The 19,933-nt window shown below is 40.9% G+C and overlaps 1 protein-coding gene across 3 annotated transcripts; it reads right to left on the minus strand.

The window, feature by feature from the left end:
- Positions 1 to 78: 78 nt before the first annotated feature.
- On the minus strand, positions 79 to 16,993 carry ZNF200 (zinc finger protein 200). Of its 3 annotated transcripts, none has more exons than XM_081131096.1 (5): positions 16,541 to 16,993; positions 15,463 to 15,782; positions 14,503 to 14,594; positions 14,048 to 14,171; positions 79 to 3,142 (listed from the first exon to the last, which is right to left on the minus strand). In XM_081131096.1, the coding sequence occupies exons 2-5, from the start codon at positions 15,707 to 15,709 to the stop codon at positions 2,418 to 2,420; spliced, it is 1,188 nt and encodes a 395-aa protein (XP_080987222.1). In that variant the 5' UTR covers positions 15,710 to 15,782; positions 16,541 to 16,993; the 3' UTR covers positions 79 to 2,417. The 3 variants fall into 3 exon arrangements, with proteins under 3 accessions (XP_080987222.1, XP_080987221.1, XP_080987223.1); XM_081131095.1 differs by having other exon boundaries at positions 510 to 3,142; positions 14,027 to 14,171; positions 16,541 to 16,651; XM_081131097.1 differs by lacking the exons at positions 14,048 to 14,171; positions 14,503 to 14,594 and having other exon boundaries at positions 510 to 3,142; positions 16,541 to 16,651.
- Positions 16,994 to 19,933: the final 2,940 nt, after the last annotated feature.

Here is a 19,933-nt window from a genome sequence, read left to right on the forward strand (position 1 = left end):
CCTATAAATGTTCAGTAGTGTTGGAGTTGAATGTGAAACTGGAGTGGGCTTAAGTGAGAATGGGGAGGACAAGACCCAATGAAAAGCATTGTTTTTATTAGCTTTATAATATTCAACCGTATTTAACCATTTAGGCCGTTTCTAATTTTTCAGTATTATTATGTGATATTTTCCCCTTGTACATAGGAGATAAATTGTTGGGTCAAGGAATACTTTTTTTAACATTCTTGTTACAGTGGATGGGTGCTGCTATCACTCCTCTTTTGCCAAGCCAAACATTTATACACACACACACACACACACACACCCTGCTTATTTAATTCGGTTTATAACACTTAGATTACTAGTAGGGCTGAACATTCTTTCGTATTTCTTTTAGCAGTTCATGTTTATCTAAATATTATCTGTTCATGTCATCCCATTACTAATCCCCCTTCCTCCCCAACTCATGTTTTAAAAAATAACAAAAAAGGAGCAATAGGCAGAAAGGAAAAAGCAAAACTACTATTTGTAGATGGTATAATTTTTAACCACAAATTATAATAGAACTGAGAAATTACTGAAAATTAAGAACATTCAGTGAGGTCACTAGTTTCACAAATATATAATTAAAATAACTTACCTATATAAGAGCAATAACTAGAAAAATAAAAAACAATTTACAATAAAAAATGAGAAAAATGTATTTAGGAATACTCTATTAAATGAAAAGGCATGGTTCTGGATAGAAAAATCTGTAAACAAATTTTCCCAAATAGTTTAGAGGATTAACTTATTCCAATCAAAATACCACTGTAAAAATTTGGGAAACCTAAAAAGAGGAAAACTCATCACGAATCCTTAAACTCACAACAGGATTGATCCCATGAAGGCACCATTGGCCTTGCCTTTGGGAAGACAAGTCAGGAAAGTCTGGATATTAGCTGGCCAAAGAGAACAAATATCTACTAAAATAAAGACACTGGGCCCTGGCTGGTTTGGCTCAGTAGAGGGTTGGCCCATGAACTGAAGGGTCCTGGGTTCGATTCCAGCCAAGAGCACGCACCTTAGTTGCAGGCTCAATCCCGGGCCCTGGTTGGGGAATGTGCAGGGGGCAGCCAATCAATGTGTCTCTCTCACATCTGTTTCTCTCTCTCTTCCACTCTCTCTAAAAAGCAATGGAAAAATATTCTCAGGTGAGGATTTTAAAAAAAAGACACTGGAATGCTCTCTTTAGGGACAATGTGAGCTAGTCACTGGAGAAATAATTTCTACAAATAAACACTTTGCTTATGAGGTAGTAATCACCCATTGCCTAAGGTCTGGTAACTGCTTAGAGAGGAGTTAAGCATATGTTAAGGTTATTGAGCAACCATGGATCCAAGCCAATGTGTTTCTCCTCCTTTGAGGCCCTTGGGGTTTCCTTCCTAGTAAGTCTTCTTGGCTCAGCAGAGGAACAAGATTCTGAAGAGCTTTTCCAGTAGTGGGGTTGGGTGGCTGGACTTGGGAGATCCAACTTCTTTTGTGGCAAAGGAAAGTTATCAAAGTGCCATTTGAGCAATTACTAGCTGAACAAGAAATAGTAAGAATGGTAGACATTTAAAAATTATGCTGTGAAAGGGATTTTTGTAAAACAGTCACTTTTCACCATAAATTTCAAATGTTATTAAAATTGATAGTTAAGCCCAGCCTGCATGGCTCGGTGGTTGAGCATCGACCCAGGAACCAAGCAGTCATGGTTTGGTTCCTGGCCAGGGCATATGCCTGGGTTTCAGTCTCAATCCCCAGTAGGGGTGTACAGGATGCAGCTGATCGATGACTCATCACTGATGTTTCTCTCTCCCCCCCTCCCTTTCTCTCTAAAAAATCAATAAAAACATGTAATAAAATAGATAGTTAAGATCACAAAAAACAGTAAGCCTTTGATATTCAATTGCTATATTTTCCTATATTCCAAAGCAAACAATCCTTTCAACACTCAAGTTTTAACAGGGTGTTCCTAAAGGGTTATACCAATTAATAGGAACTGTTGGCTTAACAATCAGTAGTTTGGGTCTTTCAGGGGAATACCAGTCCAGAAAAGGATCTTTGTATTATTTCTCTTTTCTCAATTGTAAATTCATGTGGTGGAAAAATGGATACTTTCAGTTACAAAAGTTACTCTGTTCACAGCCTACAGACTCATATTTGAAGCCTTTCTTAAGAAAGGGACCTGTGATCCGTACATTGTTGTACATGTTCACAAAGGAAAGCTCCTTAGTCCCAAAAGCCTGGATGCTAAGGTATAGACCGTGAAGATATTTTCTTCCCTGTGAATTTTCTAAAAATCTGAGGTTTCAGCCAAGATGGGTATCTGGTTCAATTGGGCTATTATGAGGTTTTCATATATCTGTATCTTTTCAGACAGCATGGGGATTCAGAAATCCTTATGAAACATTTCAGGCTGAGGCAGGACCATCTGACCTTTCCCGATCCCACTTCTGCTTTCGGGTCTTACATGCTGAGTGGGTTTTTTCATGCCGGGTACAGTTTGACAGCCGACCAAATCTTCTCCCACATTTTTTGCAACCATATGGCCTCTCAGCCACATGACTCTGCAGATGAAGCACATATTCTTTGTTCTCTGGGAAGGTTTTCCCACATTCTGGACACTTAAATATCTTCTTCCTTATATGGATACCTTCGTGGCGACTACGATGAGAATTTTGACGAAAATTTTTTCCACATTTTGAACATGAATAAGGTTTCTCTCCTGTATGGATTCGCTCATGTTTATTAAGGTTTGTTTTATGATTGAAGCTTTTCCCACAATGACTACAGTCATAGGGTTTTTCTCCAGTATGAGTTCTCTGGTGGGAAATAAGGTAAGAACTTTCATTAAACTGTCTCCCACACAGTGGACAAGTGTACCATCTTCTTGTTCTCCGATTTCGGGCAAGTGCAATAATACTGATATCCACAAATTTTGAGAGTTCCTCTAGTGGATTATCATTTTCAATAGTAACTAAAAGATTTCTCATTTTCCTTTCATTTGGAATGGATGTATTTAGTCTTTTTTCTTTATGGCAATCTGGAGGTTGCTCAGAGACCACAGAACAATCCATTTCATCACAATCTGAAGACTCTTCTCCATGATCTTCACCCTCAAGGTTACTGTCATTGACTGTTGAAATAAAGAGACAATTTAATAACTTTTGAGGGGTATGACACCAGGAGGGGGAAAAAAACAAGTTCAATTTCTCATGAAATAACCCTGAAAATCAGAAATCTGAGGACTGGCAGATAATTGCCACAAAATTCCTTTTTTACTCTTATTAAGCGTGGGATACATGACTAATAAATCTTTCCACACCCCACAATGCAAGCACACAGTTCTCTTTTTACATAAAAAAAAAAAATGAAACAAGTGGGACTATACTGTAGACTTCATGTTTGTTTACCCAATAAGTTCATACTGAACTTATTTATATTGTATAGAGCATGGAGCTAAGTACCAGGGGATAAAAGACATAAATATTAAAAGGTACCATTTGTAATCTTTAGGCTAGTAAGTGAATGGTAAGATGAGTTACTTCAACACTACATTAAGTATTATAATATTATAGTATTAGATAATACTATAATATCCTATATAGTGAAAAACCATAAACAATTAAAATACCCCAAAATAAAGAAGACATAATATATTCACACAATAGATTATCTGGGCATTAAAGTATTTACTACAACCGATAAAACAAAACTATAGAAGTCAACTGATCTTTTCAGGGGAGGAAGGGAAGGAGTAGTAGTGACTGTGGGGAAGCACAAGAGGAATTTCTGTGGTGCCAGAAAGTCAATTTTGGGTGATAGTTAGAAAAATGTGTACATTTTGTGAAAATGTGAGTTGTATGCTTATAATTTGTACACTTTTCTGTTATTTATACTTCCAAAAAATCTGTAAAACAACAGATTATAAAAACTAGGTAGCAAAATGAAAAAAGATATGCTGTAAACAGGTAGAGTGACAAGGGAACCCTAAACTCTGAGACCTCTCTACTTACTGAGAAAAAGTAAAGGGTTAAATCAACCACTTAGATATGTGGCTGATCCGAAAGCTGGAATGTGAATCTCTACTGGACTTAGCAGTTTCACACTAATGGATTTATTCTATTTAATCATTCCTTTTAATTATTCCCTTAGAATAATGAAAATGCTGGATAAAGCACATGCCAATTTTCATCACAGTTCTTGATATGAACTGCCATATGCTTTCCAAAGCAGCCATAGCAATTTCAATACAAACATCAACATGTGGGTAACAATTTTAGCTAATCTTGCCAGCATTTGGTAGCATATATTTAATAAGCATAATGGTTTCTCATTGTAGCTTTATTTTGCACTTTATAAATTTAAAGAAATTTTATATATTATAAATTCTAAATCTTAGTCAATGACTATTGATGAAATATGTATTTTTAATTTAATTTTTTAAAATATATCTTTATTGATTTCAGAGAGAGAAAGGGAGAGGGAGAGAGAGAAACATCAATGATGAGAGAGTCATTGATCGGCTGCCTCCTGCACGCCCCTGACTGAGGATCAAGCCCACAACCCAGGCATGTGCCCTGACCAGGGAATTGAACCTCAATCTGTGGATCCTAGGTCGATGCTCAACGACTGAGCCATGCCCGGCCGGGCAATGAAATATGTATTTTTAAAATTCACATCTAAATTCTTTTAAAATAGCTGCAATCAGTTTATTTCTGGTGTACTGTGAATCTTTACATTTAAAAATAATGGAATAATGTATCTAAAGAAAACACCACAGCTACTGATACCCAATACCATTCATTGTTTATATATATATATATACATACATATATATATATACATATATATATGAACAAGCTGATCTTCAACACTCAGAAATTTTATATCATTCTTCTTAAACTTGTATTTCCATTCCACTTTCATCACAGAATATTCTCATGTAAAATATTTTTATACTTGAAAACTACTGATAAAATTTCATCCTTCAAGGTAAAATTTTTCCTTTTGGATTCAATTATTATTAAAATTACTATTAATACCACATAGCTTATCAAAAGCAAAATATAAATATATTGTTAAAATTGGAAATTTTGTTAATGAAATGATTTTAAAATTTTATTTCATGTTTTTGTGGATGAATATTTATTATTATAATGAGACTGGGTTCAGCATCAATTCCCATATGGTCTTTTTGTGAGCTCTGAGAATCTTTGTTCATATATAGATGAAATTTTGCTATGAAACAATGTCATTCGATTCTTTGAACTATTTCCACTTTACATGCCAAACCCACACAGTACCACATCTTCAAATATTATTTTTGTGACCAATCAGCTTACAACTCAATTAGACCCTCCTCAATTTTGCTGAAAGCACAGAAGTGGAAGTCATCCTGAATTGTGAAGAGGTTTGTTACCCATCATTAGAGACATCAATTTTTCAATTTTGGGGAAACATATCAAAAAGACTTTTCTAATACTAATCAAGTAACTAATTATACCTCTTACTATTTCATTTACAGACTCATCTTTAGCCTAATATACTCACAACAGGTTGGGAAAACTAAGACATTGCTAATTATATTCAATATTGTTAACATGTTTTCAATAAATTGAGTTAAACCTGCAGCTTGCACGTTTTTTAAAAAGGTGATGAAATATATTTAAATTGAAGTCTTCCTCTCTAATAACTCAACTTAAAATGAGAAAAAGTGTCAGTCTTCCAAAACCTGATCGGTTTGTGTTTTCTGGCCATTTTTCTTATTCTTTTTATGGTTAACTCATACATTTGGAGTTTTTTGGGTTTTTTTGCATCAGTCTTACAAACTGTATAAAGAATCAGTGTTTCTCTACAACAACAACAAAAATAAAGGCTACGAGAATGGTTGTATATAGAAAACACAAAGACATTGCTTCACTTGTGAACAGATTTCTGACCAGACAAGGAGGTAAGAGAAAAGGGGATAGAGAAGGGTGGGGAATGCGCTGCATGCAGAAAGAAAGGGAAGGAGTGTTTTCTCCCAGCACAAATCTATAGGCAGGAGCTAGATTCATGCAGGCTTGGGAGAGGCCAAGGTAAAAGGCATGTGCATTGCTGGCTGTATGTGGGGAATAGGGTGCCAGGAGCCTGTGTCTGCCCCACCCCACCTTACTTGCACTTCAGGTTTGAGCCCAGATAGGAATTCTGGGTGGGGACCAGGGTCAGCTGGGACACCTGGCCAGAGAGGAAGGGAGGTAATCGCTCCCTGGAAGTCTGCTGTGGAAAACTGAAGAAGCCTGCTCAGTGTGCCCATCCTCTTGCCTCTGGCTGGCCCTGTCCCTCCAGCCACCCTCCCTGCCCCATCCAGAGGCCCACTGGGACTCAAGAAGAGCAGGTGCAGCAGCGAGGGCTTTGAGCTTTCCTGGAGTGGCTGGGACAAGAGGTGCTGCTTGACTCCTGTTCTTCCTAAGCCCCAGGTGACTGTGCAGAGCTCAATGGGAGGGTAAGATCATGGAGGGCATCATGGTGAGGGGTGAGCGGAGGGAGGACGAGGATGTGCATGCACACTTGGATGAGGTGCAGGCAGTTACAAGTTCTGGCAGCACTGCGGGCTGTTCAGCTTCTGTGTGTTGGTAGTGGGCAGCATGCTGATGTCCACCACACTGCTGCCTAGGGACTGGTGGGCTGCACCGTCTCCAATCTGTTTCTGTGACATGATGTGGTAGGTCTCTGTGAGGATGTTCTTGAAAGCTTCCTAGGCTGAGCTCCAAGGCTGAGCTCAATGAAAGACAAGTTTTTCTCTGTGAAGACAGAGGCTGTGTCAGTGGGCATAGCCCTCAGGTGGCGTAGGTTGTTCCTGTTGCTCACCAGCATGATGATGATGATGTCAGCGGGGTCCCACAGCTCCTTCAGCCACTGCTCCATGTTCTCTTTGTCAGGGGCTTGCCGATGTAATACACCAGCAGTGTGCCCATTGCACCTTGGTAGTAGGCAGAGGTGATGATGTGGTAGTGCTCCTGGCCAGTGGAGTCCCAGATCTGAGTCTATGGTCTTGCCGTCCACCTGGATGCTGTGGGTGGCAAACTCCACACCAATAGTGCTCTTGCTCTCAGGTTGAACCCGTTGTAGGTGACGCATGACAGACAGCAGGTTGCTCTTTCCCATACAGGAGTCCCAGATGAGCACCACTTTGTTTTTGTTTTTTTTAATACTCACCCGAGGATATTTTTCCCATTGCTTTTCAGAGAGAGTGGAAAGGAGAGAGAGAAACATCGATGTGAGAGACACATCGATTGGTTGCCTCCCACACTCGCCCTGAGGGGATCGAGCCTATAAAGGAGTTACGTGCCCTTGGCTGGAAATGAACCTGGGACCTTTCAGTCCGAGGGCTGACGCTCTAACCACTGAGCAAAACTGTACCACTTTGAGTAAGTACTTGTACTTGTCCTCCCCCCATTCTCTGTTATCCTGCTACTTCCTTTGGGATCCATGACCTTGTGGCCCCACCACAAACACCCCCATTTGGAGTTTAATGTCACACTTTTGTTTGTAACATGTCTGAAACTGGTAAAAGAAGCCAGAACATGAATCTAAATACAGTATAAATAAATTTGGAGGGCAGTTATCTTTACATGATTTTAGTTTTCTCATTTAGATCTGTTTCCCTCAAATATTTAACAATCTTCTTTTATATTTACCAATAAGGCATTTCTAGTTTACTCCTATTTTATAGCCACTCTGAATGAGTGCTTTCATTGTTTTATTTAAGAATGCTATTAATAGCCTGGCCCACGTGGCTCAGCGGTTGAGCATCGACTTATGATCCAGGAGATCACGGTTCAATTTCTGGTCAGGGTACATCCCCAGGTTGTGAGCTTGATCCCCAGTAGGGGGAGTGCAGGAGGCGGCTGATCAATGACTCATCATTGATGTTTCTCTCTCTCCCTCTCTCTGAAATCAATAAAGACATATAAAAAAATAAAATACAACAGCCATCCATTAAAATAAAAGAATGCTATTGATAGTTACATATTTATTTCCTATCTACCTATTTTTAAACTATTTAATATAATTTTTAGTTGATCATTTTAGTTTTTTTAAGTACAAATCAGAGTTTGTACCAAGTACAAAAAGGGTTCCTTCCTTTTCCAATATTTATTTTCCTTAACCCCTTTTTCTTTTCTTGTTTTAGAAAACCTAGTTAATGATATTAGTAGTGAAAGCAGGTTTTTAAAATTTTGTTCAGTTTTAAGGAATTACCATCAGTGTTTTATGAATGACTATAAATGTTTAGTCAGATTTAAGGGATAACTATCTGTTTTGAGGACAATTTATTGAAATTCACATGATTTTTCTTTAATGTACTAATTTTTAAAATTAAAAGTTTAGCAGCTAATATATTTACATTGTTCAAAAATAAAAACACATGAAAAGGTATACAATGGAAAGACTTAATCCAATCCCTGTCCCCATCCATTCTATGCATTCCTCAGACAGGTACTAGTTTTTATTAGTTTCTTTTTAGTCTTTCATTGTTTCTTTAAGCAATACATTTTCTTTTTCTCCCCCTTTCTTACATAAAAGGTAGTATACTATGTATATTTCTGCTTGTTCTATTTCAATCACTATATTCCAGTACATATTCCACATATGATGTGTGGACATACCATATTCAACCCTGCAGAGACACCTGGATTGTTTTCAACCTTGTGTTTTTATAAACAATACCACAACGAGTAAGTGTACATTATTGAATATGTACTGTTCCTATTACCTGTAGTAATTCAGATTCCCAAAAGTGGGACTGCTGGATCAAAGGGTTAATACATCTGTAACATGGGTAATTACAGATTCCCATACACAGGGACTGTACTATTCTGCATGCCTACCAGCAATATAGCCATCTCCCAACAACCTCACTACCAAGGTGCTGTTACCGTACTGATTTATGTAAATCTGATTTTTAAAAATGGTAACTCAGTAGAGGTTTAATTTGCATTTCTAGTTATGAGTAGGGCTGGACATATTTTCATGTGTTTAAGGGTAATTTGTATTTCTAAGAAAATCTGTTGGAATTTCTCTTCCCTACTTCTAGAAACTGTTTATAAATTAGGAAGATTAGGATTTTGTCTGACATGAGTTATATTTTCCCCAATTTACTGTATTTTAAAACTTATATATTTATTTTTTTGTATTTAATTTATTGATATTTTCTTTCAAGACTTCTGGACTTTTGAGCCTTAATTAGAAAAGCCATCCTATCTGCCCTGGATGGTTTGGCTCAGTGGTTAGAGTGTCGGCCCTCAGAATGAAGGGTCCCCGGTTTGATTCCGGCCAAGAGCATGTATCTCAGTTGCAGGCTTGATCCCCTGCCCTGGTCCCGGAGTGTGTGGGAGGCAACAAATTGATGTGTCTCTCTCACATCAACGTTTCTCTCTCTCTCCCTGTTCCACTCTCTCTGAAAAGCAATGCAAAAAATATCCTCAGGTGAGGATTGGAGAAAAAAAAAAGCCGTCCTATTCCACAGTTATGAGGGAATTCATCCATATTCTCTAATTGTGCCTTTAAGGGGTTTTTTTTTTTTTTAAACACTTAAAATCTTTGATCCTTTGGACTTTTTCTTGGTGTACAAAGTAAGGCATGATTCAGCAAGTGGTACTGAATTGTGCTGACATCTTTTATAAAAATGTTCCTCTTTACCTTCCTGACTGGAGACTCTACCTTTATCACAAACTAAATCCCCAATGTATTTGAGGTTATTTCTAACCTTTTTATTTCTTTCCATTGGTCTGTCTACTCAAATGCCAATACTACACTATTTTCATGACAAAAGACTTCACATTTAGAAGCTGCTTTGATACCTCCTAGGGCTAGAACTCCTCCTGCTCCACTGTTGTTTCCAACTTTCCTGGTTACTTATATTTATTTTTCCATTTGAATTAGGTATCAGATTGTCAAATTCTGGGGGGGAAATCCTATTGGTATTGTTAAAGGGATTACACTTAATTCAGGAATCAACTTGGGGAGAACTGACCTTAATATAGTAAATCTTCCTAGCCAAGAACATGGTGTTTCTTTTCATTCATTCAAGTCTACTTCTGCATCCTTTAGAAGTGTTTTAAGGTTTTCCTCATAATTTTTTGCACATTTCTTTTTTATTTTATTATTTTATCCTCACCTGATATTTTTTCCATTGCTTTTCAGAGAGCAGAAGGAAAAGAGAAAGAAAAAAACAACATCTATGTGAGAGTGACACATTGATTGGTTGCCTCCTGCACTCGCCCCCACTGGGGATGGAGATTGAGCCTGCGACCAAGGTACATGCCCTTGGCCAGAATCGAACCCGGGACCCTTTAGTCCGAGGGCTGATGCTCTAACCAATGAGCAAAACCGGGTAGGGCTGCACATTTCTTAAGTTTATTTCTAGGTGTTTAATCTTTTTTGTTCCTATATCTTCTAAATGATTGTGTCTGCATATATGAAAGCTAATGATTTCCATATACTGTAATATTTTACATCCCACTGCCATAATGAATACTCTTATTTGTAGTAAGTTTTCAGACATTCTCTAGGTTTACCAGCTACACAATTATATCATATGTAAATAGATGTATTTTTTTCTTTCTCTTAAATTGTTATACATCTAATTTCTTTCTCACGTAACTGCACTGGCTAATACCCAAAATGCAATATTAAATATAGAAGCAGTGATAGTGGACTTCATTGTTGTATTCCTAATTTTAGTGGGAATACCTCCCATTATTTCCTGTTAAGATGATGCTGGCTGAAAAGTACCCCATTAAGGAAGTATTCACTTAAGTACTATTAAGTGTTCTTATGAAGTAGGGGTTTGTATTTAGGCAAAACATTTTCAGTAAGTATGAAAATGATCTTGGATTTTTCTCCTTTTTATTATGAGATGGATTATATTAAGACTTTCTAGTATTTAATCAGTTTTGCATTCTTGGAATAAATCTTCTTTGGTCACAGCAGTTTTTATCAGATTGTTACACTAATTTCATAAAAAGAATCTGAAAGTGGGTTTTTCCCCCCTGTACTCTGGAATTTTTCATAGCATTTGAATCACCTAGTTTTTAAGGATTTACAAAAATTCTCTGTGAAACTGAAGCTAATCCTTTTTCTTGGATGGGGAGCTAGTTTCTGAAAATTTCAGTTTGCTAGGTAGAAACTGATTTATCTATTTGCTTTTAAATCTTTCTACTTATTAGTTCTTCTATTTTTTAACTTATTGTTTTCTAATTTAGTATTAATACTTTGTGTTCCTTTATCTTTTTGTTTTCCTAACTTTGAGTCAGAGGCTTAATTACTTTCATTTTTCTAAATCAGCATACATGTTTTTACATAAACTTTTTTTTGAGTACCACTTTAGGCTATACCACAGATTGTGATACAGAATGTCTTCTAGAAAAATTATGTAATTTTAATTTGTATTTCCCCTTTGACCCAAGGTAACTTAACAGTTTTTAAAATTTCCAGATGAAACTCCGCCCTTCCCCAATTTCATTATTAATTTCTAGTTGTACTGGATAGATCCTATTATGTTATTTCTACTCTTTGGAATCCACTGAGTCTTTCTTTGTTGCAGGGCATGTAGTGAATGTGCATCAATCTTGTAAAGATATATTCTCTTACCACAGCAGAGATAGATATAACCATAAGAACTATCTCACTGAGAATTTAAGTGTTCTACATTTCTAATTGTTTTCATGTTGTTCACATGGATGGAGACACACATTCTGCCCTCCTCTATCAACAGCTCTTCTTTGATTCCTGTCCCTCTGAGGTACACTTTTTTCCCTTTGCAAAATGACCAAATGTTACTATTTCAACCATCAGCTGTTATTCAAGCACATAGCTGATGACTCCCAAATCTCTACGTCCTTACGTCTGACCTCCAATCCCCAATGTCCAAGTGCCTAGAGGATAATCTCATTTATTTCCTGCTATGGAAATAAAATCCACCTTCTTCTAAACTCTGCTCTTAGGTCCTAATCCTGTCTCAACCTTGTAATATCTCTTTATAGTTACAACGGTTTCACACTATTTATCTTTTTATGTGGATGACTTATCTTACAAAACAAATTGGAATCTCCTGGAAGGCATGAATGGAGCAATAATGTATCTTTTTAATCAACTCCAGAACCCAACCCTGCCTGAGGAAAAAACAGATGGCATTTACTAAATATTGGTGAATGAGGAGCATCTTGTTTTTTTAAATCCTCACCTGAGGATATTTTTCCCATTGCTTTTCAGAGAGAGTAGAAGGGAAAAAGAGAGAAAGAAACATTGATGTGAGAGAGACACATCAATTGGTTGCCTCCCGCATGCACCCCAGCCAGGGCCGGGGATAAGCCTGCAACCAAGGTACGTGCCCTTGGCCGGAATTGAACCCGGTACCCTTTAGTACATGGGCTGACGCTCTAACCACTGAGCAAAACCAGGTAGGGCTGACTTAAGCATCTTTAAAAATCATGTGTATATCTTTGCTACTTATTATTTGACTCTAAGCTTAAATCATCAATTTCAGGGTATGGGCAAGGAAAGGAAGGGTGAGCACTGGGTCTCAAGGTGCATGGCCAAAGTGTTCCTGGTGTTGGCAACATAACCACAAACCAGTCACCCAAAATAAAAAATAGCTTTGCCCAAGACTCAGGAAAAACTCATGTAATAAATCTTACCTATTTATACTTTTCCCTAAAATAAAGAAAATATAACAGAAGAATCTGTGGGAAATTAACCTGGCCCATTATGTATCAGTACCCTGATCATATGTGTAAGAAAAGTACAGAGTTTAATAGTCACTGTAGATTTTTGTCTGCCTAAGCAACTCACAAAACCCACTCTGCTCAACTTCAGCCTCAGAAGCAAACAGCCCTGAAACCAAGTAAAAAACATTAGGCACTGAGCAAAATGATTTTTGAAGGCTTCTGACTGTACAGTAAGAGTGTACTTCTAGAGAAAAGCTGAAGCATCTCTAAGATTAAGCTGCTGTCAGATGAGTTCATATGTAACACTGAAGACAGCTATTAACCATTACTGGGAAATGAGTACAAATGAAGAAGAGCCCTTCACCAACCATATAGAAAACTCACTGACAAAATTATGAGAAATTCAGCAAGGAGGCAGTACAGCTCTCGGTCAAGACTATAAGATCTGCCTGACCGGGCGTGGCTCAGCGGTTGAGCATCGACCTAGGATCCAGGCGATTGGGGTTCGATTCCCGGTCAGGGCACATGCCCAGGTGGTGGGCTCAATCAATGACTCATCATTGATGTTTCTGTCTCTCCCTCTCCTTTCCTCTCTCTGAAATCAATAAAGATATATTAAAAAAAAAAAAAAAAAAAGACTACAAGATCTGATGTTAGATTCCCAGAGTCCAAATCCCTGCTCCACTACCTACTACTGTGTAACCTTTAGCAAATATCTTAACTTTTCTCTGTCCCAGTTTCATCATCTGTAAAACAGTAATAACTCTATACTCCACAGTACAATTGTGCGAATTATAAGATAATAAATGCATGCAAAGTACTTAGACTAGTGCCTAGCACATAATGGTACACAAGTGCTAGATATTATTTCCATCAATAGTTGGATATATTTCCTTTTACACTCTAGGTTTCACAGCTATTAAACTTTAAGAAGAAAAAAAAAGACTTAAAGAGTATGTCATGTGTCCAATGAAAACACTAATTTAAAATATACCTGTTGGGAGAATAGCACTAGATCCAGAGAATGGATTCAGAAACAGTCTACCTGCATTAGCTATCTGAGTGAATGTTTGGTATTAGTATATCAGCTGTAGTTCTTGCTTACCAAGAGAAGTCCCCTCAGTCCTCACTGCCCCCAAGATACAGGGAAAATGGCCACCCATAGTTAAAGCAGGCTCTGGCACATGGGATAAAATAAAAATTAAACATGTGTATCAGCATGTACTTAACTGGTGTGAATGGTGTCTTGGAAAAGTCTGAGATGAAGTAGAAGAACATCATTTTCCCACAGCATTCAATCTGAACACACAAGGAACGTGATTTCTTACCCATTAACATCATCTTTCCAACACTGTCTTCTTCCTTCTCTGAGGTGGGCTCTTGAATCGGATCCAGGCTCACACATTCTTCTTGGGAGTGAAATACATTCAAATCCTCAAAAACCACCAGCTCCTGAAAGAGCAACAGGCCCCCCTTCCTCTTAGTAACAGAAGTTCCTTGTCAGCCCTTTTGATAAGAAAGACTGAGACCCAAAGATCAGGGAAGGAATGGTGAAAGGGACTTTTAAGTCCCACACAGATGCCGCCAATCAGGAAAGCCAGCCTCATAGAGGCACTAGAGGAAAAGCAGAAGAAAAGCATCCAAGGAGGCAGCGAAGAATGAGCCCCATTCTCCCTGCTGACTTCCAAGAGGATGTTTTTACGTAAAGACTGGCTGAGCAGGAGGGACAGCGATAGCAGGGAAGGTGATGCGCTCAAACAACGCAAGGGAAAACCAAACCCACCTCAGGCTCGGCTTTCAAGCACAGAGACACTGTCCCCTGTTTCTGCGGGATTCCTTCTCTGGTCAGAAACTTCACTAAGGGATGAGGATGCGCTGGGGAGAGAGGAAGCTGCAGTTACTGGAAAAGTTAGTGACTAATACGGAGACGTGATCCACACCCTACGGCCAGGTTGTGCTCACGCCTACGGCAGGCAACTCACAGCTTTTTCTGGTCCTGTGAGCCCAGTCAGATATCAAGCCATAAACCTCAGCATCTTGAACCTATTACATAGGGCCTCCTCACTACGAAAAGAATGAGTTCCCTAAGTATCTTTTTATTTTAATTTTGTTGTTGTTAATCCTCACATGAGGATACTTTTTTCCACTGCTTTTCAGAGAGAGTGGAAGAGAGGAAGAGGGAGAGAGAAACACCAACATGAGAGAGACACATGGACTGGTTGCCTCCCGCAAGCACCCCAACTGGAGGCGGGGAGTGAACCTAGACCCTTCGGTGAGAGGGTCAACGCTCTAACCACTGAGCCACACCAGGCAGGGCTCCCCTAAGTACCTTTCAAAATTTCCATAACTACTAAAGGGGAGGTTTGGGGAAGGTAAAGTCTGAAGATCCCCAGAGCAAGCACAAAATTTCCAAAACACCACATAAACTGAAATCAATTCAATAATTCATCCACACTTATTTATCCTAAAAAGATATCTCCTACACCACTACCCCGAATGTTTGTTGAAAATTGACACTACAGAAAAGATGCACACTGTTTATTCTATGGCCTTACCAACACTCATCAAACCACTCAAACTCCAGTTTGAGAGAAAAATACTCCTTCCCCCCAACATGTTGACTTACTATAATCCAACTCCTTTTCTCACCATCCTAACTTGGATTTGTTACTAGCACGGAAACCTTTCTCAGCCCTTGAGTACCATCCCATTCTCTTCCAGTGAGACAGAAACGTGTTCTTACCTCTGTTCTGAAAGTCTGAGCTCACATCTTTCATGATAACCAAGGTCTCTTTGACTTTCTGACTGGGCTGGGGTAGTCCCGGCTTGGGCAAGAAGGTGAGGAAGTGCTCCAGAACCAACTGGTGGATGGTCTTGGGCCCACTAGTAGCATCTCGAAGTAGGTCTTGGCCTAGCTTGGAGTTTGGAGGAACTCTCAATATAAAGGACTGCTTTGGCTTTGGAGACATAGGAAACACTTTTGCAGCCATCGTGCCTTGAAATCACACACCACACTCCTTTCTGTAGAGCTTCAAAAGCCACCTCTTACTGCAGGAAATTTGCCTGAAAATTGCAGACAAGAGAAATCATGGGTTACCCACAAGATCAGGGACGGCATACCTACACTCCAATATGTGGCTTGGGTAGTGAGACCACATGAGATCTAAGTCCGAAAGGAAAGATAAGCTGGGGTAGAGAACTCATAACTGAAATGGATACTCTCAGCAAGGCCTGAAAGACAGATTCTGAGAATGAAAGCCAGAGGATGTCCGAATAGAAAGTACCAAATGAAAGGGAGCAAAGGCAACCGGCAGAAGACCAAGGGCCATTCTCCTAAGAAATGCAAAGTGCAGACTCCACTGGGAAGAGCTGCGTAACTCATGCTGGTAGAGCAATGGACCAGGAGACAGGAAATATGGGGGCCAACAACGAGCGAATCTGCATAGAAGTCAGTCAGCTTTGCCACCGAATCTGACTGCAGGTCTCTCGGATGCCCTTCGAGGGGCAGCTGATACCTCAAGGAGCAAATTCAAGACGGCATGAGGTGTCCACATATGGCCTACTGGCTGCTTTACGCTGAGAAAGCCATGTTGAAATCCACAGGGGATATCCCAGTAGAGCCACCGGTCCTGGCCAAGACTAGAACCTCTCTCGTAAGTCAAGGGCCACCTTTAGCGCAAAGCCCGGCCTGGGCGTTGCCTGGGGACCGCTCCCGGCTCCCTATCCGGCCAGGCTTCTCCAACAACGGACCACGCTCCGCTCCCCGGAGGGGCCCCAGAGGCCGCCTCAAGCTTGGTTCCCGCCCTCGCGGAGCACCTCACCTTTCGGAGGCTCTGCTATCCCTGGGCGCTCGCTGAGGGCAGCCCAGAGACCCAGGCACAAGCACAGACCAGGAAACTAGGCGCGAGAAACCGAGCCCTCCCCTCGCCCTTGGGAGTGTCCTCACAGCTGCTGGAGACTATTGGTGCGCTGAGCTGTCAGTTAGGGAAAACGGCAGGGACGCGGTGCCTTCTGGGAGGCCGGGCACCTCAGCACCGGTGACGTCACGCCCGGTGCCTCGTTTCCGGCACGATAACTTGGTCTCCCTGCTAGGAGCGGGCAGTCTGCAGTTGAGAAGGTTGGGCTCGAGGTCGACCAACGGAACTCGGGGCTGGAGGAGAGCTGGGCTGGAGGCAGCCGCTCTCTCTGTGACTCTACCTGGAAGATGGAAAGCAAAAGGCTGACTCCAGCCCTCCATGACCGGCTAGCACCCTCTCCTGGTACCGACTAACTCTAGGGCTACTGGGAAATGTAGTTCAGCTCCAATCAGCCAATGGGAGGCCGCCAGGCGCGACGGGAGGGGCAGGGCAGAGCCGAGGCTCGACCGGAAGCGGGTTGTGTCTGGAACCGGAAGGTTTACTCCACGCCGCCGCAGTATCCTTGGTGGATCAAAGGAGTACGGGGGCGGGAAGTGGGTAGTGGTTCAGGGTTTCTGCGAGATACAGGGTCCTTTTACAACTGTTCCTTGCGTCACGGGCAGCCAGTAGGTCAGAGCCTAGCGACCCTCCTTTCCCCCGCTTGCCAACTTCAACACTGTCCTGACCATCTTACTTTCTAAGAAATCCTCGTTCTCGGACCATCGCCGTTTCTGTCCTCAATTTCAGTTTCTCACGGACGCCTAACAGCGTCCTTTCTCTTTGCGTTGTTCCCATACACTGATCAGAGTTGGGATAACCCTAGGGATTGTTTGGTGTGTTTTTTTGCTTTCCCCAGTCCTCACCCGAGGACATTTTTTCGTTTGCTTAGGGGGAGGGAGGGAGAGAGAAACACCGACTGGCTGCCTCCCTTTACGGGGCCTGACCTGGGCGAGCCTGCTACGGAGGTTCGAGCCCTTGGCTGGAATCAAACCCCGGCTGCTTCAGTCCACAGGTTTCCCTCCGCCCCAACCACTGAGCCAACCGGGTAGGGCCCTAGGCATTGTTATTCCTCTGTGTAAGGGCCAACAGCAGGATGACGAAAGTAAGAATATAAACGAATGCCTTTTCTTAATCCTAACTATAGGAGACTCACTTCGCCAGGGTTTAAAATTAAGTTAGAGACTAGTGTCAAAACTGTGGCACCAAACTTTTTTTTTTTTTTTTTTTTTTAGATAAAGAATACCCGCTTTTCCAGACATCAGAATTACTGAAAACAAAACAAAAACACCAACAGCAACAACAAAAAACCCTCCTTTAATCAAAGCAGTATAGTTTGAACTAAGAGTAAATAAATAGAACAGTAGAGAAGAATATTAAGTACCAAAATTGATCAGAATGTATGGAAACCTATATGAAAGGGCAGCATTTCAACTTAGTATAAAATAGATGGTGCAAGCAAAAACTCCCTATACTACATACAAGAAATGGAATTTTGTTGTTAATCCTCACCTGAGGATATTTTTTCCATTGATTTTTAGAGAGAGTGGAAGGGAGCGAGGGAGAGGAAGAGAGAGAGAAATATCATGTGAGAGAGACATGATTGGTTGCCTCCAAGACATACCCTGAGGGGGGTGGAGGAATAGGGGTGGGGATCCGACCTGCAACCCAGGTACCTGCCATTGACTGGGAATGGAATCTGAGACCCTTTCGTGCTCTGGGGTTGCTCTAACCATAGAGCCACACTGGCCAGGGTAAAAAAATGGAACTGAGTCAATAAAAGAACACTTAAAAGAACATTAATGTTGAAGCAAAACAGGAAACTGCGATGCCTTAAAATAAAATATAAACCAGTGTACGATATAGCTTTTAAAAACTTCAAAAACAATATTAATCATTCAAAAATTTTCATTCAATTGTTGGAATCAAAGAGAAGTGTTTAGTTCATTTTGCAAAAGTAAAGCAGCTGACAGTGTGAATCCTATTGTAAAATTTGAAAGTTCAACACAAGATAAAATTATTTATTTTGTGATAAAAATATGGAGACAAGTTTAGAATAAACAAAGTTCTATAATAAAAACAGAAAAAAGAAATAGACTAGGAAATAATTGTAAAAAGCCAGATAAAGAATTAGACATTCACAACATACAAACTGATAGACGATGAAGGCAAAGGCTATAAAGTCCCTCCACAGAGGAGGAAAACTAACTGGTCATTAACAGTTGAAAAGCTGCTTAGCCACGTTGGAAACAGTTTGGCAGTCTTCTCCTTTTGTTTGCCTCCCTGTATTTATTTCTATGTATTAGGTAGATCTATGTTTCCCGGTGTTGGCAGGGTGGCCTTATCTAGTAGGTGTCCTGTGGAGCCCAGTGGTGCAGACTGCCTGCTCACCTGAGCTGGGTGCTCCAGGGGTGTCCCTGGTGTTGGTTTTGTGTGCTCTCCTGTTGTAGTTAAGCTTTGATTGCTGTTGGCGTGTCAGTGGGTGGGACTGGCCCTCAGGCTGACTGGCAGTAACTATAGCGGACAAGCTAGAGTGCAGGGGTTGACGCCCTGCAGTGTTATTCACTGCATTGGGGCTCTGGCGCCTGCCGAGTTTGGGTGTGTCATTTATGGAGCTAACTGGGTGGTGCTCTGGTGTGTTCTGAAGCCAGCCACTAGGTGTGTTGGTTCTGGGACCTTCTGGGAGGGACTCCAGTGCAGGCCCAGGTCAGCTGCTACCTGTGCCTGGTCTGGGGATAAATGGTGGGAACTGCAAAGTTATCTATGTTTGATAGCTGTCTGTGCTGGACTTGGAGGTGCCTGGAAGAGGCTATGGTGCAAACCAAGGTCTCCAAGGCCTACTGCCACTAGCCCTGGGGCGGTTTAGCAAGAGGTGGAGGGCATGCTGAGGCTAGCTGCTGCTTGTTGGGGATTGTGGATCTTTGGAGATTTTAGGAAAGTCTGCAGCGTGGGCTGAGACTGAAAGAGGTCTGGGTTGGTGTGTGAGTTGAGTACGGTGGGTTTCAGGAAATCACCAGTGTGAAGTGAGTTTGATGGAGACTCAGATTTGGTACCAGCCTGTGTCTGCTGACTGTGTTGGAGGGCTCAACAAAGGGACAATGGTGCTTGCCAGTAGTTTAGTCCCAGAGAGAGCTGCTCCTCCAGCCCTCCTCCTGAAGCCAGACAATTCAGTTTCGTCCTATCTCTCCCTGGCACTTTTTGAGTTGATGCCCCTGAGCTGGAGTCAGAGGGAGTGAGTACATCAGCAAGTAAGTTCATGCACAGGCCCTTAAAGAGGAACACCTGGGACAGCAGCAGCCCTCCATGTCACCCAGACAGAAT

The sequence above is a fragment of the Miniopterus schreibersii genome (genome assembly GCF_964146895.1).
Source record: "Miniopterus schreibersii genome assembly, chromosome: 3".
Lineage (NCBI taxonomy): Eukaryota > Metazoa > Chordata > Mammalia > Chiroptera > Miniopteridae > Miniopterus > Miniopterus schreibersii.